The 25,867-nt window shown below is 37.8% G+C and overlaps 2 protein-coding genes and 9 non-coding genes across 17 annotated transcripts in view; 8 read left to right on the forward strand and 3 right to left on the reverse strand.

The window, feature by feature from the left end:
- Positions 1-8,319: 8,319 nt before the first annotated feature.
- LOC116852550 (A-kinase anchor protein 14-like) lies at positions 8,320-9,121 on the reverse strand (the record flags this gene model as incomplete). The annotated part of the gene is made up of 2 exons (XM_032833041.1): positions 8,320-8,569; positions 8,867-9,121. Coding segments are annotated over 2 exons (375 nt in total), but the record flags the coding sequence as incomplete, so codon positions are not given.
- A 198-nt stretch (positions 9,122-9,319) lies between these two features.
- Positions 9,320-25,867, reverse strand: part of LOC116852532 (protein furry) — a 37,420-nt gene continuing 20,872 nt past the window's right edge. For 4 of the 7 annotated variants that reach the window (XM_032833000.1, XM_032833002.1, XM_032833004.1 and 1 more), the window contains 22 exons: positions 22,057-22,193; positions 19,092-19,196; positions 18,892-19,026; positions 18,552-18,820; positions 18,200-18,326; positions 17,892-18,082; positions 17,172-17,809; positions 16,888-17,074; positions 16,509-16,818; positions 16,111-16,411; positions 15,361-15,875; positions 14,910-15,218; positions 14,595-14,763; positions 13,952-14,124; positions 13,651-13,725; positions 12,275-12,448; positions 12,059-12,196; positions 11,758-11,939; positions 11,496-11,688; positions 11,041-11,298; positions 10,392-10,893; positions 9,320-10,268 (listed from right to left, as the gene is read on the reverse strand). In XM_032833000.1, coding sequence (XP_032688891.1) covers positions 10,105-10,268; positions 10,392-10,893; positions 11,041-11,298; positions 11,496-11,688; positions 11,758-11,939; positions 12,059-12,196; positions 12,275-12,448; positions 13,651-13,725; positions 13,952-14,124; positions 14,595-14,763; positions 14,910-15,218; positions 15,361-15,875; positions 16,111-16,411; positions 16,509-16,818; positions 16,888-17,074; positions 17,172-17,809; positions 17,892-18,082; positions 18,200-18,326; positions 18,552-18,820; positions 18,892-19,026; positions 19,092-19,196; positions 22,057-22,193 — 5,252 coding nt within the window. In that variant the 3' untranslated portion in view covers positions 9,320-10,104. The remainder of the gene's footprint in view (positions 10,269-10,391; positions 10,894-11,040; positions 11,299-11,495; positions 11,689-11,757; positions 11,940-12,058; positions 12,197-12,274; positions 12,449-13,650; positions 13,726-13,951; positions 14,125-14,594; positions 14,764-14,909; positions 15,219-15,360; positions 15,876-16,110; positions 16,412-16,508; positions 16,819-16,887; positions 17,075-17,171; positions 17,810-17,891; positions 18,083-18,199; positions 18,327-18,551; positions 18,821-18,891; positions 19,027-19,091; positions 19,197-22,056; positions 22,194-25,867) is intronic. The other 3 variants (XM_032832997.1, XM_032832998.1, XM_032833001.1) reach the window with 2 other exon arrangements.
- Trnaa-cgc lies at positions 19,315-19,387 on the reverse strand. The gene has a single exon. It is a non-coding gene; the product is annotated as a tRNA-Ala (tRNA).
- On the forward strand, positions 20,305-20,377 carry Trnaa-ugc. Its single transcript has one exon. It is a non-coding gene; the product is annotated as a tRNA-Ala (tRNA).
- Trnaa-agc lies at positions 20,460-20,532 on the forward strand. The gene has a single exon. It is a non-coding gene; the product is annotated as a tRNA-Ala (tRNA).
- Positions 20,614-20,686, forward strand: Trnaa-agc. The gene has a single exon. It is a non-coding gene; the product is annotated as a tRNA-Ala (tRNA).
- On the forward strand, positions 20,768-20,840 carry Trnaa-agc. Its single transcript has one exon. It is a non-coding gene; the product is annotated as a tRNA-Ala (tRNA).
- Trnaa-agc lies at positions 20,922-20,994 on the forward strand. Its single transcript has one exon. It is a non-coding gene; the product is annotated as a tRNA-Ala (tRNA).
- On the forward strand, positions 21,077-21,149 carry Trnaa-agc. The gene has a single exon. It is a non-coding gene; the product is annotated as a tRNA-Ala (tRNA).
- On the forward strand, positions 21,232-21,304 carry Trnaa-agc. Its single transcript has one exon. It is a non-coding gene; the product is annotated as a tRNA-Ala (tRNA).
- Trnaa-agc lies at positions 21,385-21,457 on the forward strand. The gene has a single exon. It is a non-coding gene; the product is annotated as a tRNA-Ala (tRNA).

The raw sequence follows: 25,867 nt of genomic DNA on the forward strand, positions 1-25,867 counted from the left end.
GAGATTCCGACATTCGAGAAGTCTTGAAATGGACCAAAATACATAATGTTTATTAGAATAGCAAAGTAAATAACCAGATGCGATACAATTCGCGGAGGAAGTTGGCGACAATGCACACGGAAAAAAACACCAACATTCTGTTGGTGCAACCGAATTTTCGGTTGCTCAAGGATCAGGCAAAAACTCAGCTGTAGACAGAAAAATTCTTTTATGAGGCTTCTGTATAGTCAATTGTTCTCAGTTGTCTCAACCGAGTTTTAATATCGTTGAATGTTCAGACGAATATTTTCGGTTGCGACAACAGAAATATTAGTTTTCATAACAGAGATATCGCTGATCACTTAGTTGGTTCCTATTTGGTTCCTATTTTGTTGCATCAACTGAGATTTTTTTTGCGTGCAAAATGAATCGATAAGTAGGCGTAGAAAGTGAAAAAATTTTTCCGGATTAAAAAAGATGAATCGTAATATACGATTATTCCAACGTGACGCAGAAGTTCTAAATGATTTGCACAAACATCGCGTGTGCGTCATAAGGTGTCTTATGTTAGCTGAATAATATTAGAAGCCCGGTGGAGACGTATCTCGTTCGTTGATATCTCGCCATATGAGATCCACGGGAATATCGCGTTGTACATGTATATGCGGTTCGGGTGCGTGTGCGTGCCCATTCAGAAACTCTTCTTTCTAGTGGCCCATTGAAAGATCCAGTCACGAGTCGGTGCGCCCGTTAAGCCGCGTTATCGCAACACTTTGAGGCCCAGGGACACCGGATTCTCGTATCTTACTGCCGGCGATATGCCTAGTCTTTCTAATCAACGCGCAAGTTGATCGCAATTAACGTTAAATTAAACAATACAAATTAGCAACGATACTCCACGTAAAATCTACGTGATGTAAAAAGTATAATTACACGTTGTACAAGTCTATCTCGGAAACAATGCAACGATAATTATTTTTCAATTAGACTGATTTGTTAAAGTTAGTATATTTTCTCAGTTACCATATATAAAATTCATTGAAGTTCGTAATACTTTCAAATTTAAAGACTTATCATCATTTGAAGAATGATCAGAATTTCCATCAAATGGATTCGGTGACTAATGATTAATGCTATGGGGCTGAGCTTTGTCCGAAATCCTCAGAGCGATCGAAGCTAACAAAAGAATGATTAAGGTCGATGAAGACGAAAATGCGATCTGTCGTAACGAAGAAAATCGGACATCTCTAAGTTTAGCTCGTATTTGCATGCGGATCAGGGACGTATAGTTTGGCTTGCCAAGGCGCCATAACATATAAGCATCGCGAGAGTTTTCAATGGAGTTTCGACAAAGACACACCCCGGAAGCTACGCGAGAAGATAAAATCAAGACTTCAAGTTTCAGCTCGCTGCTGTCGTCATTTTCGTCTGAACTGACGTTAATCGGGCGTTTGGCAAACTTCTGCGAGAGGCGCGAATGTTGCACAAGGACACTCTTTTGCTGTGATCTGCGAATACTAATCTCAGAATCGCGCCCCACCAATCTTATTCCCGCTCGTTGACGAAAGTATACATCGTGACAGGAAGCGCGTCTCTCGTGACGATCGTCGGTTGTCTTTACGTCGAGATCATCGTGTATCCGGCTTCACCTATATCAAGAGTTAAACAATTGCAAATATCCACACAAGTGATGTAGAAATTTGGAAACTGAAGCGATCAGGAATAGAAATTTGGAAACTAAAGCGATCAGGAATAGAACAGTTGTGTACAAATAACTCGACAACAAAAAAGATACATTCGTTGTGGGAACAATTCGGCAATTGCCGATAGAGCAAAGTTTCGACCGTTCCGTATACTACATTAAGGTTCTGCGGAAAAAAAGTAGATCAGTTAATTATATGTTTCTCTCCGCGTGTTATTTACGTAAGCGTAAAGGCCATTTTACAATTACGTAAACGTGGTCATAAGAACCAACCATTGATGGAATGGAGTCTTAAGAGCCGCGAAGATCGAAGTTCGTCTAGTTTTGCCCGCCAACGGCGTCATAATTTGAAACAGTTGACGTAAATGTTGCAAGCTCTTAAAGCCAATCTACAATTGTGTAAGCGTGGTCGTAAGTGATTACGACCACCAATCAGGATAAAGCAATCAGCGAATAAAACACTCAGATTGGTTGGTTCTTACGTTCACGACCATGCTTACGCAATTGTAGAATAGCCTTTATAGGATAGCAAGTAGAGCGAATGGAGCAAACGCGCCCGACGACACTCGCGCGCGTGAGAAGAAGATATTATTAAAAAAATTTAATTAGCCGCGAGATATGCCAACGGTGGCTGCGGCAGTCCAGCCCCGACATCGAAATGTCGCAATTTCGTGTGGCTGCAACAACTTTAGAGACACATTTTGGCCAATTACCAGCGATTAAACGATATCTATAACTATAACGATATCGCGACTTGGCATGACAGGCCGCGCTCGTGTGTATCGCGCCTCGATTTAACTGTCGTCGTTTATATTATGTTGGTATCTATCTGTCGTCGGCAGCGCGAATCCGTGGATCCGACGCCAATGATCGAAAAATAGATACGAGCGCAACCTGTTCGAAATAGCCGAAGTGAAACCTGTGACATGCGAAGCGCGTGGTTCCTGAAAGCCGGCGCAACATTGGAGATGTACCAAAACGCCGATCAATCTACGATTACGATAATCGGGTGATACAATAAATTTTCAATATGATAGAATTAAAGGTTAATTTACAATTTTGATTAAAATATAATTTCAATTAAAATAAACAAGAATTTAATATCCATCAACATAAAATAAATCTACAGAATCTTTGGTAGAAATTTAATGTGGATTTCGAGCAGTTACTGAACAGTTTATGTTAACTTTCGTCTAATAACTGAAAAGTAAAAGTACTTTTCCTTGGAATCCCAAACAAGATATAACGTTTTTCCTATAATTACTATACACAAAAAATACGCAGAATCTGAAGCTTTTTGCTGGCTGAAAACAGAATAGTAAATGGATGAGAAACTACACTGGGAACAGAATGTTTGGTATTTGTAACTATATAATCGCATAGAGAAATAATTATTATAAATTATAATAAAAAAATATATTTTTAATTTTACTATAATGTTAGTAATAATAATCTTATATGCATATTACTACCATTTTCGGGAATAACCAAAAAATATGGTTGGAGGAAAAATAACTAGAATTTTAATTATAGATCCACCATTTTTCTTCTCAGTATATACACAACGCTATGAATGCCTTACCATTCCCTAGATTAAGAGTTACGTCATTTTCGAACTTATGCATATACGAATAAAGTTGAAACTATTATAATTAAAGCTGTTACAGCCCCATCATTATCACACAATAACTGAGCAGATATGTATGCAAATTGCATACATTTTTATCAAACCAATATTAATTAAATTTGCGAATTGAATGTTTTTAATAATATCAATACAATTTCGATATTTGATCTTAATTTTGACTTTACCAATTAGAGAGAGAGAAAGATCATATTTGTTATAATTTTGTAATAAATGTCGCTTGAACTTATTATAGGCAAGTAAATTTAGTTTCGCACCCCAGTTAGAGTTTGAACTCCTCGCTCTATATCTCATATGGATTGACGGTTTTTGCAGTTCGCGGGGAGGAGATCACTCGCGGTCGCGAAGGTGTTTAACCGAAAGAAGGAAGGAAATCTAATTATAGAAGTCGTTGTGCCGCGTGCTGCGGTAGACGACGGAGGGTGTGAGTGCGGGTGCACGAATAAGAATCGGTTGCATTGGGCGGCCATAAAATGCAGCCTGCATCCGCTTGGCGCAGATGTACCGCGAACGGGGTTCGTTCACGCTCCTACGAGGAGTCCGAAAGGATCTAACGTCTTGGGGTACCGCGACCCCCACCAGGGACAATGAACTAGGAAGATCCGCGAGACGCGATTAATCGAACTTGCATGTGAGGGTTCACAGCTCGAGCTCTCCCTGCGCTAAGGGTAGTGTAACGGACTTTTCGGCGTAGCATTAAATACATTATCTCATACACATAATCGTAATCAATGTTTCATTGAGAAGTTTTCTCGAGGGCATTAAAGTAACGCGTTATCTCCATAGCCAGCTTCGTTCATTACTCCGCTCATTCATCCGGGAGCCATGTGGCTCATTTCTAACTCGTGCGGCACTTCCTGTCTCGCGTACTGCGATAAAATAAAAAGAAATAGCCTAGCTGACTCTGTAAGAATTTTATGTTGAAGAGAGAAAGAGAGAGAGAGAGAGAGAGTCAGGAGAGTGACTAGAAATCACGTATATCAAATGCGATAAAAGATATTATTTGAAGTATGTTCAGAATATGTTCCCATATGATTCGCAAGATCTCTTTGCTCTTTGTATACTGCACGCATTTAGATTGAACAAAGCAACAGGCAGTCACATTTAACGTTAAACATGCAACGCAGATTTGAGCTGAGCATGTACCAGAGTCGTCATTTTGATCCTTTCAACCTCTACATCTACTTTGATATTCTGAAACTTGTATCAATCTCTTCTGATTCTATAACCTACTAACTTTGCTGTGAGGTCCTCTTTTTATCTGCAAGTTTAAGAAATTTTATATATTGTCATTATATATATATATATTTGCCATTTAGAGTTTCCACGTGTATTAAACATACGGTGTCCTTCAGAATATAAAGATATTAAAAAGTATAGTTAAAAAATAGAGTTAAAATTTTGACTCTGATGCGAGCCGCACTCTTTGCTCTTTATCAATTGAGACATAAGACCATAGAGTATAATCTGAAGAGATAGAATCTGGAGTTCTGTTTTTGTAGATCTTTTGCTAAATCGATCGCGATCAAGTAATCGGTATATCGATCTGTGAACACTTACCTCTGAAATTCGCTAATGCGGACCTTCGCCGATTGTTTCTGGAGCAAAGGCCGACCAATCGTGCCGTCGACGAGTTCCAGCTGCTAGATCTCGCGCGTGATCAACTCGTGCCGAGCAAGCTGCGATTATTATTGTTTCCCTTTTTTCCTCCCTCCCTCATCACTCACTCCTCTCTCTCTCTGTCTCTCTTTCTCTTTCTCTCTGTCGAAGTAGCCGAGTGCATACCCGTGACGTGGCCATGTAAGGGCTAGGCGGGGGTGCCACGCCGGGCCGCTAATTTTAGATCGACTCCCGTGCTTCCAGGAGTCGACTCGGCGAATCGGCAGCTGGTGATTCGACGGGTCGCCGCTGCTGCCTCGCGCACGTGGGTCCGATGGGTACAATGCGTGTCGCAATGTTCACCGGTCGGTCATCCCCTTTCTCGCTCTTCGTCTCGGAGAAGGTCGATTTGTCCGGTTGCGCCTTGGTCCAGATGTGTTTCAACCCTCCTCCAACTAAAATGTCGATAAACATCTATCAACTGAGGTTGATCGGGAAAGTCTTCCTTGACTACAGGAATCATTTCTTCACTATTTCTGATCGCCAGGAGTCACGCGCCGAACATCGTGCTACGTTACTTTCCAGCCCAATTTCCAGTCTCTTTTGCTTTGTTATCTTGTTAATCTGTATACTTCCAATCACGCATTTGTCCATGTGTGAATAGAGTTAATTGGTGAATAGGTATTTTCGGCACTATCTTTAATAGTGAATTGAGGAGTCACTCATGTCACCCATTCGAACCAGTTTTTTAAATCAAAATTGTTTAAATCAAAAGTTTATGTAGCTTTTTTCAAGCCTCAACTAATGGATCATGAGGTTATTTTAAAAAAGTGGTAAGTGATTTTTAAATCTTTTTTTTTTACAAAAATCTAGGAAAAAACCGGTTTAACTTAAAAAATCATAACTTTTGCAATTTTTCTTAAAAAAGAAAAAAATTGAAGTTTTATGGTTAAATACATTGAAATAACTTAAAAAATTATTAAAATATACAATATATAAAAAAAGTAAATGTTCATTTAAGTATTTACACAGAACAAAAGTAAATGTTCATTTAAGTATTTACACAGAACACATTTAAAAAAATGAGAGGGAAAAGGGAAAGGCACTCGTGTCCAGAATTAAGTTACTTCGGCTGCTATTCAGACAGTAATTAACGAATTTTGTCGCTACTGAATCTCACATGCCATTACTATGCTAACTCTTTTCTTTGAATATATATGAGGAAATTACAAGATGAGGAGAAAATTATTAAAAGTACCCAGACACGGATAAAGCTCTCTAATTCACTTTAAGAGTTAATTACACGAGCGCAACACGAAAGAACTCAAGAGTTAATTAATTCTCCGACCTCCGTTCGCAATAAAACACGACGACAAAGAGAAACCGGAAACCAAGCGAAATCCTCGGAAAGCGTCAGAGAGGGCCGCGGGTAAAAACGCATCCGATGCATCCTTTGCGATGCGGAAAGGGGAAATGAACGTGTGCGCGAGCGCGCGAACGTCCCTTTGAGCACGAGCTAAGGCGGCAGGGGGTAAAGGCAGACGATCTGGTGGCGGCTGGTGCAGCGGATGTTTGAAACCGCTGAAGAAAGCGAGGCGGTGGTTCCTGTCCTGGCCTCCCTCTTCATCCCGCCGCCGCCATCTCTCGCGATTCTCCCGGTCCTCCTCTTCCCGGTCACCACACCGCGTAGGAAGCACCTCGGCGGATGTGATGTTTAAGACAGAACCACCCCGATGCTGACAAAAAACCCCGTATAAATAGGCGGTGGTTGTTGCTGGTCGCGGTTGACGGCCGCAAACCGATATCGCACGTGTCGCGTTCTGACCCACATAGTCGGATTTGATTGTTTGTGAAGCGACCAACGGCCAATCTTTCTTCGTTTGGATAAGTCCTTCCGTAGGAGGAAGAAAATAAAAGAATTACATCAATCTCATGTGGTTCTCACGGGTGAGATAAAACCGAGTGTACGAAATAAAGTGAATAATAAAACAATTTACGATTTTTCCAGGAAGTTTCAATTAGAAGCTATCAACTCGTACAGCGTTTAGTCACGTAGAGTTGTTGTAGTGTTCTACCACATAACAATCTTAATTTCTAGACCGATATAATTTTCGGTCATTTAAGACTTCTGTGTCCTCGCCGCGGCTATGTTTACGCCAGAAGTGAAAAAACGTGTAGCCAAAATTCTTACGGAATTCGTCGAAATAAAAAACTGTACCTATAAAACGACACTTTTGATCGATTGAGCACATTTGTAAAATATCCCAAAAATTATTCTTTTACTTTTACAGGAGCCTCTCTCTTAATGGAAAAATAAATCGAAAGTATTACAGATATACGATCGTATGTCTGGTGTTTGACATATACTCGACACGTGAGCATATCGTTGCCCTCCCTCTTCGGGCTCCTGCTGAGGCATCGGGAGACCTCCCGGCGTCTGTCCGGCCCGCATATGCACAAGCGAAGGGCCTCTTCGTTTTTCGAATTGTTTCACTTGCTGGTCTTTTTACCAAAAGCTGAAGACGTATAAAAAAAGGAAGTGGGCCCGGAGACCAACGCGCGGCTCACACCCCCTTGGTGTCTTCCTCTTGCGGGATTGTAAATAGATACTTTCTGTGGTCGACTATGTGCAGTGTCAACTCCGTGGGAGAGGGTGAATGAGATCTCCAACCACTACTGTCAGCCACATGCTATAACTTAATGTCAGCAATACCGAAGATATTGTCTACAAATGGAAATATCTTCTCTGATATAGGAAAGGGTACTCTTTTTCCAAAAAGAATAAACAAATAATATTTACAATTTCTATCAATTATAAAGTGTCATAATTAAAGACTAAAGGAAACAAAGAGATTTTACTTTTTAACTTGTGTCTTGATTTACGAAATTAACTTTTGTCTTGATTAAGAAAGATTAAATGTGTCTTCATTAAGAAATTAACTTTTTAATGAAATTGTTGATAGATAAAGTAAAAAAAGATCACTTTTAGAAAAATTCATATTTCTGTGGATACGAAAATGCTATAAATTTAAACGGACCGCTTTAATGGTTTAATGCGTAAACATACGATTGGGAACAGTACGGCGGTATGGTGCATATTCTCTTATGGGGAAGTATCACCTGCTCTTATTGTTTAAGCAAGCGGAGTGAACCGGCGTCCGGTGCAGATTGCGACCGGCGCGTGCCCGGTTCGCGGAAACCCGACACTCTTACTTTTACGACATTCTGCACAATGCAGGCGCTCAAAAGTCTTTAGAAAAGCTGCACCCGTTCTTTCTGTGACGCGACATGTGCATGAAGAAATCAGGCTTGTGATGCCCCTCAAGGATTGCCTCAGGTTCTTTAGACTCACACTTGACTTCGATGATAAAAACTACTTTATATATATATATATATATATATATATATATATATATATAATGAGACTTTATGATTTCTATTTATATAAATTCAGACATACGTAGTTAAAAAAGAGAGCTTAATAAATTTGTAACATATTAAAGAGTTGCATATAGAAATATATCTCAAAATGTGAAAGTCTTGAACAACATGGTCTTCATGTCGAGAATGTCATAGAGCCACTTCGGTCTAAATATCATGTCCAACCGATGAGCAAACTGGTGCCCTTCGAAGACGTACGAAACCTGTTATGAAATTATTCGTGATCACGAAAACACGTTTAATTTAACACTTGATTATGTACACCAATCGGGAAATCTGGCTAACATTTCATACTTTTTACACAATTATCTTCCTCTGTCTTAAATATTTATATTATATCATAGCCGAGCCATAATGGAATACATTTTAAAGTGATTCTCGATATGACCCAGACCAGCTTGTTCCTGTCGGCGCGTAGTTGACGCACGCACGCACGCACGCACGCGTGCGCGCGCGGCCGTGCGAGGGGAAAGAGCTGAAAATATACATAACAAACTAACGTCGACTGGAAAGTGCGGCGGCTGCACGCGACTCGCCGCGATGTAGAAGAACACGCTGACAGTCACATATGGCTCCGGGTATGCCGGCGTAGGTATGCTCCAGAGAACCTGATATGTATAAAATTCGGCGGTCCCTTCTCTATTGAGGCCGATGAACTCTACGTGAAACATCCAACTCTTCAGAGCCTGGAGAAAAAGAGAGAATTGATAAAATGCGTCTTTCTCACTCTCTTTGATGACCAATTTGCTGAAAATTGTTTACTGGCAGTTGGTTCCATCTAGCCATTTCCTTTTCCACACATTGCTGGGCGTTTCGCACGTTGATATTGCCACAGGTAGGCCACCTTATACCGGGATAGGTATGTGAATTGGTCAGCGTATAAGGTTTATCACAATGGGATTGTTGTTCCTAACAGATTGTATATGTGATCAGTAAAAATGATGATTCGTGAATCTCGTAATACATAATAATTTATACAATGTTGAAATACAGTTGTAACATATTCAAGAGTTATAATCACATAGTAATATGATGATATGATAATGTACTAAGATGACAATAAAATTTATTTTTTATGTATCATTCTGGAATAAGTCAAATATTGCAAGTGCACAAAAACAAGGTAACTTCCCAACGATAATCCGAGAAAATGTATAGAAGAAAATTCCATAAAAAGCTATAAAAACATTTTAATTAATCAAGATTAACGAACCATGATAGTAATAATCTTTATCGTTGCGGTGATGATGGAATCGATGAATCTTCTCGCGAAGCGCACAATGTCTTGATAAGATTCAAAATTCTGGCCTGTCATCGCAAATTGCATATTGTATACCGATCGCTTTTTTCGTGTAATCATTTCGACAAAATAACCTGTAGAGAACGGATTTCAAAGTACTGTCATCGTCGAGATCTCGAGATAATTTATTTTGTCGAATATACAGTCAATAGCGATCGTTACGTTTTTGTGTAAAAAAAAAAAACAAATCTTCTCTTTCTACGCATATACATAAATAGTTGCAACACTTATCTTTATCATGATGTATATTCATCTACAATCATATATAAGATACCTCTCTCTCTTTCTCCCTCTCTCTCTCTCTCTCTCTCTCTCTCTCTCTCTCTTTCTCTCTCTCTCTCTCTCTACACACATACGACAATTAAATATAAATATATATGTATACGCCGACTTAAGTTTACATAAACAATCTGTAATACTAGGTCATTAAAGCTTATATTAACAGTCATTTTTGGAGTGATTAGTGTGGTCATGTTGCATACGCGCCGCTTTCGTAGACGCTTCCAATCCTGTCACAGCCGCGAGAACTTCGAATAGGCTTTCCATAAGTCTGCCAAAAATCTCCGACATCTCGTCGTCTTTTCTCGTCACCACGAATATATCTAAAACGTTAATATTGCATATTTGCTTTGTTATTTTTTCTTCAAAAAGGAACATATGTTAAAAATCTTCCATCTTCTTTGATTGAGTTTTAAGAATATTTGACTATTCTTCTTTACACTCACCCGATCTATCTTGGCCTATATATTTGCAGTACATGTTAACGGCAGTTGTTACGTCGTCATCGTCGTGGAAAGGATCGCCTGGCCATTGTGCTCTGTGTAGTCTCACGGCCTCGAGTGCCGGGCACCATCGTGCGTTTCTCAGCAGTTCCGCGACTCTAGCAACTTCTTCCACGGCACCGGCACCTGGCAAAGGACTAGGACTAGGTGTTGGAGTAGGTGTCCCTCGTTCGCTCTCGGTGCTCTCCTCGAGCGCTCTACTCAAGGCTATTTTCATATTGGCGATCTCGATGGAAAGATCTTGCAGAGGAATTTGCACGTTTCTGGCGGCGTTCATTAGCGCACCCAACATCTTGTTAGACGCCTCGATTAGCAACAGAAGTTGAAAGTGCAGTTTATAGAGCGCTCGGCCCATATCCAACAGCATCTCTTCGACACCCGCTTCCGTGGTGTGACTGCTGCCTAACGCTTGAAGCTTAGCAGTCGCTTTAGCTGCTTCCAAACACTGCAAGAAAAATAAATATCTATAAATATATAAATATATCTATAAATATATATAATGTTTATTTATGTTAGACAACCGGAAATCTCGCGAAATAAAGTCAATGATGATATCGAAATATTCTAATAGAAATATATTAACAAAACTTACTTCCGTAGCATGATCCTTTCTATACAGAAATGTTTCTAGATGTTCCTGAACCTCCAACATTCCGAAGCGCAATGTCTCGTTTAATCGCTGATTCGCGAATATAGCTACGGAGAACCATACCAAAGGCGGCTCGGCTTTCGAACTGAGTAGCTCGGCATGACTAGATAAGTGGCAACCCAAGTGAGCCGAAGCGGAGCTACCGTTGCTGAGTAAAGCGCTTGCCTCGCGTGTAAGACCGACGGACTTACTGCTCACATCCTAAAGATTATAAAAAAGAATAATTTTTATAATACATCCGAGGGGTACTTCTACATGAAATTAATTACTTTAAGTATTACTTTTTTCCAACAACCGTATTTTTAATCAAATAAATCGTAACAATGTGTTATATTCTTTTCATAAGAACATGTTAACATTGGTATCAATATTGATATTGCGCTTCTCGTAACACTTACTCTTAAAATCTTGCTCAGCAACTGGAAAAAGCTCAAAGTATTATATGGAGCTTGAGTGATGAGACTTTGAATTTGTTGTTTCCAGATATCTTCAGCATCGTCTCGTACAACCTGTCGAAAGGGCATCAGCGTGGACAGATTCGGTGATGCGTTGCATGGTGTCACATCTCCGAGGTCTCCCGCACTCGAACCGCTGTAGGTCACGGATTCGAGTGAATCGATTAATATGCGTGTTTTCAAAAGTCTTCACACGGAAACTTACGATGTGTCAGACCTTGTGGATGAGTCGTGACGCGTGCGACTCGGTATCAGCGAGAGAGAAGATGGCGGGAACATTCCCGGAATGCTGTTCGTTTCCTGGCCCGTCCCGGAACCACCTGGTACTTCGTCCAAGGGCGATTCCGATCCGGCTTCATCGTCTGACGATTCCTCGGCAACTCCACGCTACGTATTTAAGATTTTAAAATTAATTACATGTAATTTAGTCAAGTTACACCAAGCGTAACGATCACAATAAGAAAACAGGTTTATATAGGTGTAATAAGATTTTAACGTATATTTACCCGTGTAGTATGTTTGCTGGACGATGGCGTCTTCTCACTTAGACTTTCCTCGAATTGTCTCAAACTAGGTTCTCGCTCTTCTCCCTCGCTAAGAGGACGACGTCGAACACCCCAATTAAAGTTATCCGTACTCTCGCCCTGAAAAGTTTCATGGAGACCGATTTAAATTAGCATATTTCATGTGTAGAAGAGATATAATGAAGTATCGTAGCTTACCTCGACACTTTCACTTTCGTATTCAAGGAAGTCGAAGTCTTTAAATACGCCAAATTGTTCATCGTCCCGTCTAGATCCTCCGCTCAAATCATTATTTGCACCAGAAACTTCCTCCGTTGAAGAAGCCATAGATGATTGTCTTTCCATCAAGTCCGAACTTTGGCTGAATATAACCTGAATTAAAAATTTTTCGATGACGTGAGAAATATGTATAATATGACAAAATAAATTGAAGGGATTGGAAGCACAAATATATAAGTGACAAACAAAAACAATGTAATTATTTATAATTTACAAATATAGATTACTTATAGATGTTTTCTATTTAAAAATATTTTTTTATAATAATGTATCGTATAGTTTTATATACACACATACACACACACACTCATATATATATATATATAATATAAAATTCACTTATACTTTGTTACTTCTCAATTAAATCCCTCAACTGATATTGCCTTCAACAATATATTCCAATTTCGACCACGTGACTTTGTACAAGATATTTAGCAATTGTGCACACATGTGTTTTACAATGACTAGTTGTGCATACAGAGTGCCTTAGAACTATCGAATATTTCTTCAAATTCTAATTAAATAATAAATTTAAACAATTTTAATTATTCGAGAAATATAAGAAAGATTTTTAATGTTATAATGTAATGAAGTTAAAAACATTGAATATAAAAAATGGCAATGTACAACTTTGTTTCAAATTTTCAAAGAATCAGTAATTAATGCGATAGCAATAAAGCAATCTGTATATAATTATATGCATATTGATCACGAATAATACATTGTTTTACAGACAACTGCATTTATTACACTGCACTGATAACACATTGTCATCAAATAATGAAAACTATGTTCCCAGTAATTTTTTAGCGATTATCAAGCAAGGGAATATATTAGAATATTTGCCACTATATAGATCGACTTTTGCACAGTTTCAACGGACGACAAAGCGTTAGAAAGTAATAGGTTCCAGATAGATGTGCGGAGAAGTTACGCTACTACCACTTCATAAGATTTTATGCAAACGCGTGAACAAATTTCTCTGCTTCCGCAACAATGTGCAAGTGACAACATTTTTACGAGACTATTTGAAGCGTGATACGACCTATAGAATATATCTTAATAGATTACAAGTACTTGTACTATCGTGAATCAACAGTGAGTGCAAGTTGCATTTAATAATAACCTTTTACCTTGCTATACAATGTCATTGAACTAATGTGCTCATCCTAGAAAGGGGTACATAATGAAAGTCAGTTGGCTTTTTGGTAAGGTAAGGTATAAAAACCGCGCAGTCCATAGGATAGGAAAGTTCACACTACTCGGATAATAATTAAAGTACACTGCAAACATACCGATGGGCTCTTTGGTAATCCCACTCTTTGTCCACACGTAGTCAATAGATTTACTAAGCACTCTCTGACGCGACCCTGTTAATAAAAATAAGATAAAAATAAGATATAAATAAGATAAAAATATAATAATAATATAAATAAAATAAAAATTTAATTCTATAAGTGTATGGTTCAGTATTAAATAATGTTGTATGTATTAAACTTTGTGCATAAGCGTCTTCAACGTTTCAAAAATTTTTAAGTTCTACTTGAGTATATAATAATCTTTCATCTCTTATAAAAATGAGATTAATTTATATACTTGTGACATCCAAGGTTTCTTCCATCCTGCGATAGTACTATTGTCAGCTGGAGATAAGGATAACGAGCAACGCGGAGAACCGAGTGACTTCTCTTCCACACCTTGACGTATCAACCATCGTCGACCAATCACTGGCGTTTGGGACAGGTCAAATGTGAAGTCCATTGTCCTTCCTATTCATGGAAATAAAATAGACATATACAAAAAATATCAATAAAAGAAGAAAAAAGAATAATATTTAGTAAGTAGCAGCAATGTCTTTCTATATTTTTACATGATAATATAAAACAAATAATTTTTATTGCGCTTTTCGAAATTATTTAGCTCTACTAAAAAAGATACATATCTTAAAAATCCAGGTGCAAATCGAAGACATAGAAGTACAGGTGAAAGCTACATATTTATGGGAATATAAAAGTTGTTTGATTATATATTAGACTTGAAAAAAAATTTTATTTTACACGAAGCGATTACAATCTATCTTTATCGTTATTCTTGTCACAACCTGATTGTTATGTGATAAATCATCCGTGTCATGCATGCATGCCGCGCCGCAAAAGAGAAAGAAAGGGAGAAACAAAACCAATAATAGATGCAGGAAACAATAAATGTGCATTATTAATTTACGGAGACGTGGACTTACCAGGTAATTCTTTCTTGGTAAATATCTCGGTGTCGGTGAAACTAGGATGTGGTGACGCCAACGAAGATTCCCAGGATGAACCGTGCATCGATGTCGGCGGAGCTACGAGTGTAGACGATCTCGTTACTACAAGCTTCAAAATTTTAAGCGCTTCTTTCCAGTGAGTTCCCTGAAACGTAAATCTATTCATTAGACAAACACAATAAACTGATACATTGCGTTCTTATAATCAGAAATTAAAGAATCGATATTATGTGGTAAGATCAAATTAATATATAATAATGATAATTGTTAAAATATATTTGTTAATTTTACCTCGACATATTTAGATATCACTCTCAAAAGCTCGGTGTTGATCGGCTGCGCGGCTGGTGACGCTAGATCTACGTAATGCAACATACAATGTATAATACTGAGTACAGGTAATGCCACACTGCTCGGGCCTTTCTCTAGAACCTCCACGAGGAAAGCAAGCATGTTGAAACTGAGATGAGCATACGAGTCGTATAAGTATTTCACTACACATTTAGTCCACTGGAAGCTTTCCTTGCTAAAGGTACGTCGGCTGTATAATGTCATGACTGTACCAAGATTTTCCAATTTCTTCCCTTTTTCTGCACTTACCTACAAAGGGAATCGCAAATTTTATAATAGAATTACAGAAATGTAAATATATAGTTGCATTTAGTTAACAATATAATATTTAACAAGAGAATATTTTTTATTTATTAATAAGGTAGAAAAAAATAAATAAAAATGAACCTACTTGTGCAATATTTTCGGCGCTTCTGATACAAAGTTCGTTGGCATCCTCATAATTCAGTAACATATAAGGTAGCAATGATACAACGTTCATCGGAAACGCAAGGCTTTGCGTAGGATCAACTACTGGTAGATCTAACAGAGGTGTAAATTGAGATAATAACGTAACGACTGGCTCGTACGTATTGGGACTAGTGCATCCTTTCAATAAAAGTGCGTGTACGCCGGGAAACGAGGTCCATCGTAGTTGTTGCTGCAGTTTTTCAACTTTATCTCTAGCGTCTGGTCGATCGAGCGGTAATCTGTGTAGCACACGGCTGAGAAGCCGCAGCGCCAAAAGGAACTCATGCTCGTAATCTGATTCAAGCAAAGATACTGATAACCAAAACAGCTGTGCTAATATAGTCATCTTGTCATCCTGCGTCGCAGAATCGCCTAATAACTTCAAGGATTGCGCTGATCTTGATCTAGACAGATTTGAGTTGGGATATTTGCTACCACCGACTCTATTTTCCAATTCTGTAACAAAAAATTGTCTTGAAAAGCTGTAAACTAAAGTTAAAAATTAAATTTTAACATTTTAAAATAATATAATGATCGATTATACGAAGTAATTTTCAACTTATTTTTCTAATCTGAAATTAGTAATCTTAAAAGCAATTCTATAATTTTGTTTTGTATTTTTTAAATTTCCTTCCTTATATTTGAAGCTTCGTAGTTTCATTCCTCAAAAAATGCCATAGCTAATAATAACCTTTTATGTCACTAGCTGCGGAATTGCCACCGCTGGATCTCTTCATGCAATAACTGACCGAATAGCTGGTGCTCCTTGTATGTCCACCTTGGTTTAAGTGAGAAAATATATGCGGTCCAGCAGGATAACCATTTCCTCCTGGGCTACGCTTTCCTCCGATTATAATTCCCGATACCGGGTCTTTGTTATTCAAATTCGGTGTCGATTTAAAGATTTCTTTCATAAAATCGAGCGGTCTAAAATCTGACTCGAGAGAATCGACAGCAGCTTCCAATGTTAGTAACAATTCCGTTACGTATCCCTGATGTACATCAAGAAAATTATAAAATAAGAATCAAGAATATAGAATCAAGACAAAGTGCAATTTTAAAACTATAAGTCTCAATGTTTCATAATACCTGCATATCTTCTCCCTGTTCGGCAACTGTCTCTACGAGTCTAGATAAAATATCAGACAACATTCTAGAGGTTATAGGGACGCGCAACGCCCGAAAAACTTGCAGAGATCTTCCTGCATAGTGCCTGGACGAACAAGAAAGACCTAATTGCAATGCCGTTTGCGCCCATCTTTGACTGACTAACGCATGCGGCAGCGAATCTCTGAAGACACGTAACACGTGACGCAGTAATACTGTGAGTTGCTCGGCGCTACGGACCCACCACACTTTAGCGGTCATGTCCTCGTAATTCCATAAAGGTTGATTAATTCTGTTGTGAGGAAATTGAGATATCAAGTAAGGATTTTTGTCTAATCGTGGAGGTGATTAGTGTACTTACCTAGATGCTAAGAAATTAATTAAAGACTTAATAACGTCTTGTATTGGCATATTAGGTCCTGGCTGAGGACCTGTCCAGTTATTTACGTCTTCCGGCGTTACAATTACAGGCGGCACTGCATTTGTCGTCGCCGTCGTCGTTGTCGTTGTCGTCCCGCTCGAAGTTGGCCAGCTACACACCGCTGATTCTGTTGCAATATTTATTTCTGTTTTAGACTCAAATATGCTTATATTGCAACCCAACTTGTATATAAATCAGACTAATTAATTATATATGCATCGTACCATAATGAGAATTCCCATAATCTTTACAATCATCCATCATCGACTGATTCACGTGATTCATCGACATCGGTGGAGTGGACGTCGAGTTTGGTAAGGGTGAATGAATTGATGTATCGTCCATAAGCGAAGAAGAGGGTAAGGGAGGCGGAGGAGGCGGCGGTGGTGGCGGTGGAGGCACCGGTGGGGATGCTGACGAGTCGGGAGGCATAGGTGGAGGCGGAGGTGGAGGTGGTGGAGGCGGCGGAGGTGGCGGCGAAGAAGGTGGAGGTGGTGAAGATGACGGTGGTGGAGTAGTGGGTGGCGGGGCTGGCGGAGGGCCGTACAGGTAGCTATCAAATTCCGGATCCACCTCCGTGAAATTGTGTTCTAACACTGGTAAAGCCGGAGTAGACAATCCCAATCCCAATTGTTCTGTTTTCGAGGCGAGAAGCACGCGCGCTACTCCAAGATGATCGCGATGATCTCCAAGCACGACCAGCAGATTCAACAGTAGGCAACGACAGTGATCGCGGACGAGCGGTCTTGAATGATCCAGACCGAGAAACACTATGTGTAACATCAGAGGAACATGTATGGCCCAATCAAGCTGGATTCCGTCGACGACAACATCGGTCAGCAACATTACGGCGATGTTACATCTAAGATTTAGACAGGGATATTAGTAATGTAATTTTGTAGTGTATTTTTGAAGAGAAAAGTAGCTATAGATATTGCCTTTACCTATGAAAGCCGCTTATTGGCTGAGAGCTGTCGGGCAAGTACTCAGTTAAAGGAGCGAAGTAACCACCGTACTCCGGCATCGGTAAAGGGTGCGGTTGAGGAATATCGAACTTCTCGTCGACGCATGCCATCTTTCCGTTCACTCCGACGGGCCCGTTACGAGCGGCATAGCACGATTCGTCGGTGGTTAACTGAAAGCGTATTCATCAATATTATATATTTGATCTGTTTTTTATAAATGTATATTTATGTTTTTGCAATAATTTCATATATTTATCAATAGTTTCAATAGTCTTATCATAACGTACTTCGGCTTCCGTGGTCGGAGTTGATAGATCGTCTGGAAGAACTGGCGGACCGCTCGCAGTCCTTGTCTTTTCTGCCCTTGGAGTTTGAAACCCCGCGAGTGCTCGAAGCGCAGTATCGGACTTTGAGCTGTAGGAAAATTTAAATGTCAGAATAGATGTCAAAATTTCCGGGATCTTTCCGACGAATATCTATAATTATACAATCTTGGCGTAGTGAATGACAAATTCTGCATAAATGTTCACAGACTAATTGAGTAATGATTTCAAACGTGCGTAAATAATTTTGAGCAACACAATAAAAATTCTATCGGAGAGATTGCTATAAAAACCTGCAACAACGAACGTTACTTACCCGGTTTTGACGGGATCCTCTCCTGAGTGCCTTTTCGTATGAATGGTTCCTTTTTCGACACCGAGATCTCGGGGTGGATTGGCAGGGTCGGCAGCGGGTGCGTCGCTGTGCGACGAGGCTTTTCTCATGCTGGTGAGTCGATAAAAGGGCGGTGTTTCCGTCCTTTCAATCAAGCAGTTCAATGTTTCGACTGTTTCCAATTCCGTCATCATCTCATCGACAAGACGATCTGGGCGAGCCCGCGCCAGATATAGTACTACACGCTTTGCCTAAAGAACATAGAATATTACTTTAGATATACCTACCATCTCGGTTGTTGCATCGTGAAAGATGTACTTACGTATGGCAGTAACTCTTGAGGTGCCATTCCTGAAACGATGATCAGATAGCGGATTATGACTTTGAGATTGTTGGGCCAACAGCCGCATAGAGTAGCCCATAGCTCTTCCGTCTCTTTGGGATGTTCATCCGAGAACTGCAAAACGTTAAAAATTAACCAGATTTAGGTAAGACTTAACGTGACGAATAATTCAAAAGTACCTTGGCCGTAATGTAGAAGAGATTATTGAGCACCATTTCCGTCGCTTCTGCGCTACCCCAGCCTTCTCTGCGCGTTCCTCCGCGCGTCACGTCACTCGTGTAATACTATAAATAAAAAGAAATTATTTTAAGAAATGTTTGTGTACACAAGAAAGAAGAGCAGGTGCGAATGATTACGGTCATTGCTGATTGCACAATAAGAAAGATTATAAAAAAAACCATATGGAGGCGCCGGGTATCGATCCCGGTACTTCTCGCATGCGAAGCGAGCGCTCTACCATTTGAGCTACGCCCCCGATAGATACTTAAGATTAATATAATCATTGATAATTGTTGATAATCACGCGATATGTGAGATTTTAAGTACAGCTCTCGATTGAGCTCTCGATTTCTATCTTCATAGTTGAATTTCCGTGCACGTGTAATCCACGAGATCGTAACATTAGCGTATATGCGAACTGTTGCATCGCAATTAGCATGCAATTTCCGAGCATTCTGTTTGCAACAATACTGATAACTGTTTGGGGTTTGTTTACAGAGCAACGATCACTTTTCCCAAACATGTAATCGAGGATTACAAAGAGATTCCAGCGTAATTCCAAACGAGAAGCTGATTTATCTCATCGTAAACCAATAATAGCGCAGGGATACCTACTAATATACCAAATATACCAAATATACCAAATATTGAACGAGCAGAGTTACTTGCGTATAATCAAAGAAATTTTTTGAAAATTGTCAATAATAATTTGAAGTCAATTATATCACAGAAAAGCGTAGCTTTATTTTATTTCGCATGTGCGTTGCACTTCGAGAGGGAACGGTTAGGACCTCCTAATATTATATTTTAAACTTCGTTTAAAAATAGATCACTTTCACAAGCCTCTAAAATACCATCAAGTCAATCATATTGACGTACTCCATTTGTCACACTTTTTGTGAAAAGCTAAAATGACGACTAAAGCTTGTGTCACACTACAGATTGAAGATAGAGGATTGCGGGTTGAAGATTGGAACTTGACCAATTGGAGCCAAGCAGGCCAAGATCAAAGTGCATTGATTCCTCGAAATCTAATCTTCAATCCGCAATCCTCAATTTCCAATCTGTAGTGTGACACGGGCTTAAGATCTTCCAAAATCACACTTTGAATTTTCGCTCGAATACATATTCACAAACAAGATCCAAAATTTGATTACTAAGGTAAGTATGTACGGGGGCGTAGCTCAGACGGTAGAGCGCTCGCTTTGCATGCGAGAGGTACCGGGATCGATACCCGGCGCCTCCAAGATTACTTTTTTTTGCATCCTTTCACCGAAAGTGGATCACGATCACGAATCACAACATTCCTGTCAATGATCTAGAGCATAGGGGGCGTAGCTCAGATGGTAGAGCGCTCGCTTAGCATGCGAGAGGTACCGGGATCGATACCCGGCGCCTCCAAGATTATTTTTTTAAATCCTTTCACCGAAAATGGATCACGATCACGATACTTAACAATCCTGCCAAATGATCCAGATCACAGGGGGCGTAGCTCAGATGGTAGAGCGCTCGCTTAGCATGCGAGAGGTACCGGGATCGATACCCGGCGCCTCCAAGATTATTTTTTTAAATCCTTTCACCGAAAATGGATCACGATCACGATACTTAACAATCCTGCCAAATGATCCAGATCACAGGGGGCGTAGCTCAGATGGTAGAGCGCTCGCTTAGCATGCGAGAGGTACCGGGATCGATACCCGGCGCCTCCAAGATTATTTTTTTAAATCCTTTCACCGAAAATGGATCACGATCACGATACTTAACAATCCTGCCAAATGATCCAGATCACAGGGGGCGTAGCTCAGATGGTAGAGCGCTCGCTTAGCATGCGAGAGGTACCGGGATCGATACCCGGCGCCTCCAGAATTATTTTTTAAAAATTCTTTCACTAAAAATGGATCACGATTATGATTCTTAACAATCCTGCCAAGTGATCCAGATCACAGGGGGCGTAGCTCAGATGGTAGAGCGCTCGCTTAGCATGCGAGAGGTACCGGGATCGATACCCGGCGCCTCCAGAATTATTTTTTAAAAATTCTTTCACTAAAAATGGATCACGATTATGATTCTTAACAATCCTGCCAAGTGATCCAGATCACAGGGGGCGTAGCTCAGATGGTAGAGCGCTCGCTTAGCATGCGAGAGGTACCGGGATCGATGCCCGGCGCCTCCAACATTATTTTTTTAATCCTTTTATCGAAAATGGATCACGATCACGATTTTTAACAATCCTGCCAAGTGATCCAGATCATAGGGGGCGTAGCTCAGATGGTAGAGCGCTCGCTTAGCATGCGAGAGGTACCGGGATCGATACCCGGCGCCTCCAATATCTCTTTTTTGATTCTTATTTCGAAAGATAATTTTTAATGTCCAAAATATAATTCAGATTATAAAACAAGTAATTCATAAGAATAATAAACGTGTAGCATCTTTAATATATCATGTTTCTCAAACAATGCTTCCGAAAAAATTTTCAAAGTATGTGAGTCAATTTGAGTAGTAAAGATGCACACACACTTTAAATCACGGTGAAAGTCATCCAATTACAAATTGTAGACACATCTTGATTATATCATCAATTTCTGACGAATTAAAGTTTTTCTAAAAATAACAAATTATAACTTTGTAAGGTATAATGAAAAACAGTAATTTATATATATATATATATATATATATATATATATATATATATATATATATATATATATATATAATATTTTGTTAACTCTAGAATAGTAACGTTATATCGCAGCATGGTTTAAATATTGTTTATAACCGCTTAATTTGCCGATTATATTCTTGTTTCTCCTATTTGTTCGTATAAAAATTTATTCGACGAGAACATCAGAACTTCAGAATTTTGGAGCGGATTCTAACTTTCTACAAGCTATTCCAGGGTTAATTATGAAAATGAGCTGCACTCACCTGATAATAACTCAGTGGATTTGACGGCGGTGGTACGTTGGGATCGACAAGTTCCATATTATGTAGCCAAGGTAACAAATATTGTAGTAGTAATTGCCGAACTTCTCTGCGAGCCGTTTGAAACCGATGGGTAATCTCTGAAACATGTATTTTCGTTAAAATGAAGATTACGTCATTACAGATCGTTTCATTCTCTCTCACGATTCCATCAATCTTGCGCAAACTGATTTTCAGTAAAATTAATAAGCACGTCAGTCGATCAAGTTTAATTTTCATTATTCATCTTCACTCAAACGTAAATCCGCGCAGTATAAAAGTAATATAGAAACAGAGTTCCGCATTAATTATTAATATATATAAGTGAATATTTTAATCAATACATTAATCAATAATGTCAGCTAAAAATAACTAAGTCGTATGTGAAATACTAGTTTAATTTTTAAAAAGTAATGGACAATTAATTCAAATCAGAGTTTACAGAAACAGCGCAGAAATATAAATTCTTCTTTTGTAGAAGTTTTTATTTTTCTATAAGCAGCAAATTAAAATGTAAAGTTTGTTTTTATAAGATACGAAATAAAAGTTCGTTCAGTCGATAATAACTAACAACGTTCGCTCAAATAAGCTACATCATAGCTTATTTGAATAATTTCTATCAAATGAATTTAAATGGACTTATATTTCATATCTGCCTTGCTAATTTCTAATTATCTGTTGTAATTTCTATTAAACGAATTTAAATGGACTTGTATTTCGTATCTGCTAATTATCTGTTATGCTATTTTTTACAATTATTATTATTATAATTATATTATATTTTACAATTATTATTATTATAATTATATTACTATTATATCTTACAATTATTATTATTTTTCACACAAGATATTAAAAACTACACGTATAAATTTATGTATTTGATTATATACATATAACACTATTATTATTGTGGATTGAGGTAGCAAGATCAAGATGTGATAAAATCAACGAAAATTTATTTCTCCTTTGTTGACAATGGAGTCCATTTAATGTCGAACAAAGAGTACAGTCCATTAGAGAGTTCTGAAGCAGTTGAAGAGCGAAAACAAGAGAGAACAAACTTCCCAAGTAAAGAGAACAGGGTAAAGATAATAATAACAATGTAATAGGGACGATCAAACAATTGTTACATGATAATCGAGGTTTAAAACGTTTACTTGTTATTCACGTTTACTTGATCTTGCTACCTCAATCCACAATAATAATAGTGTTATGTGTATATAATCAAATACATAAATTTATACGTGTAGTTTTTAATATCTTGTGTGAAAAATAATAATAATTGTAAGATATAATAATAATATAATTATAATAATAATAATTGTAAAATATAATATAATTATAATAATAATAATTGTAAAAAATAGCATAACAGATAATTAGCAGATACGAAATACAAATCCATTTAAATTCGTTTGATAGCAATTACAACAGATAATTAGAAATTAGCAAGGCAGATATGAAATATAAGTCCATTTAAATTCATTTGATAGAAATTATTCAAATAAGCTATGATGTAGCTTATTTGAGCGAACGTTGTTAGTTATTATCGACTGAACGAACTTTTATTTCGTATCTTGTAAAAACAAACTTTACATTTTAATTTGCTGCTTATAGAAAAATAAAAACTTCTACAAAAGAAGAATTTATATTTCTGTACTTAATGTTGTTAAGATTACTGGAGCCAAAGAAAAAACAGAGGGGATTTTACGTCAAGCAACAATCATTAAATCATTGTATAACAAAACATAAATTTACATAATTTTTATATATTTCAGTCTTTTTTCATCTAACACCGAATTCCTTTCGCAACAAGTACTTTAAATTTTCTGGGACATATCTATATATCTATAAAGTTCAGAAACTTTAATTTGTACTTTAATATTACCATGGTTTGTAAAAAAATTGCGTGTTACTTTTTTATCTCAAGAGCTATGTAATTCCGCAACATACGAATCTAGGCTTCACATGTGCTTCAAATAAAATCGACTTTTTTATTTCTTGATTTTCATATTTCTTTTGAATGCAATATAAAATATTAGATTTCATAATATAAAATTGTAGTTTTATATAATATTACTCCCGAAGGTGGAGAAAAAGGAAAATGTCCTTTCAGTCGCGTTAACTTAAACGGACGCAATGCCGGTTCGCCGAAAACACGCGTGACAGTACTTCGTGTAATGGAATTATTTTGTCTTTAATCTCTCCGGTTTCCTCTTTTTAAACCTTCACCCCTTAACACAGTCCGTGACACTGGCAATGCGTCAAGATTCATCACGAAATTACAATGGAATGTAGCGATCCATTATGTAAACGAACCGCATTACTGTAGCTTCATGCGTGTTGCAACTTATTAAAAGTAGCGATCCTAGTTAAAAGGTTAAATTCGTAAGAAGATCGGTCACGGTCAGCTTGTTCTACGAAGCTGTGTTGGTCCCCGATATTGTTAAGAAGTCGCGTTCTACAAACATTTGTGTAGCATTTGGTGTGAAAGCAAATTTTGCATTACAAAACACTATGCTCTGCTAAAATACGCCTTCTACGTCTATTCTTCTCTGAAAATTTAGCTTTGCAAATCACTGTTTGCGTTCATAATAATACACGTGAGAATCATTGCACTTGGATCTCGCTCTTTCTCTCTCCAATTATAACACTGATAATTATACTTTATATAATAAATAATTGAATTGTAACGTATGCAATAATAGGTGCAATCAAACCCATCAATCTTCGATCTCCGCGATTTTTTATTACGGCTACATATATATATCGCTCATTTGCTGCAATAATGACATAACTAAAAAATCGCCCTTATATATATATATATATATATATATATATATATATATATATATATATATATATGTGCTTTGTTTCTAAATTTATAACGATACATATATATCACAAATATTTCAGCAAAAGAGAATTTTAAAATATCCTTTACTGACACACTTTCTGATATTGTAAATAACAGATAATTGATGAGAGTCCACTTGAACGAGGCGTTAAAACAGATCCACAGTAATTTAATATTTACGTAAACGCCTTCTGCGGGATGATAATCGGTGAAAAGGTACACATGTGAGGATTGTGACGCAATTAGCATTGGGTTGGATCTGCGCGACCAAGCGTTAATAAGCAATAATAACTATGTGCGAATAACAATAATAATTAGTGATGATTGTGTCTCTAGATATCCCTTGCCATAAATAATATAAACATCTTGTGGCTACTTCGTTGCACACAAATTACATTTTTTCATTCAGCAATTAATCGAAATCGAATATCATTGGACAATATCAATATTGTAACATAAAACAAACGAATTTTATAAAACGAGTTTTCTTTTCTACAGACAACATTTTGGGAAAAATATTAGAAAAATCCTCTACCAACGAACAAAATAAATATATTTTGTGTAAATATGTGAGTTACGCGCAACCTGCTCTCAATTTAATTGATAATATTTATTCCATAAACACATATATAAATCCTTTGCAAATTTAGTAAAAATTACTTAAACAACAAAAGAAATATTTTGATGAGAAAAAATGTCATCTTATAAATAAAATTTAATTTGAATAAAATAATATTTATTTAAAATAAATAATTACTGTAAAATGATTGAAAAATGAAGAGAATTAGAAAATAAAATTAATACGATAAAATTTTAAATATCTTTAAAAATAAGATTTGTGTGTGTGTCTGTGTGTGTATGTGTGTGTGTGTGTGTAGAGAGAGAGAGAGAGAGAGAGAGAGAGAGAGAGAGAGA

The sequence above is a fragment of the Odontomachus brunneus genome, unplaced genomic scaffold (assembly GCF_010583005.1).
Source record: "Odontomachus brunneus isolate Ranch 3 - 2012 unplaced genomic scaffold, Obru_v1 Obru_scaffold_234, whole genome shotgun sequence".
NCBI classification, from domain to species: domain Eukaryota; kingdom Metazoa; phylum Arthropoda; class Insecta; order Hymenoptera; family Formicidae; genus Odontomachus; species Odontomachus brunneus.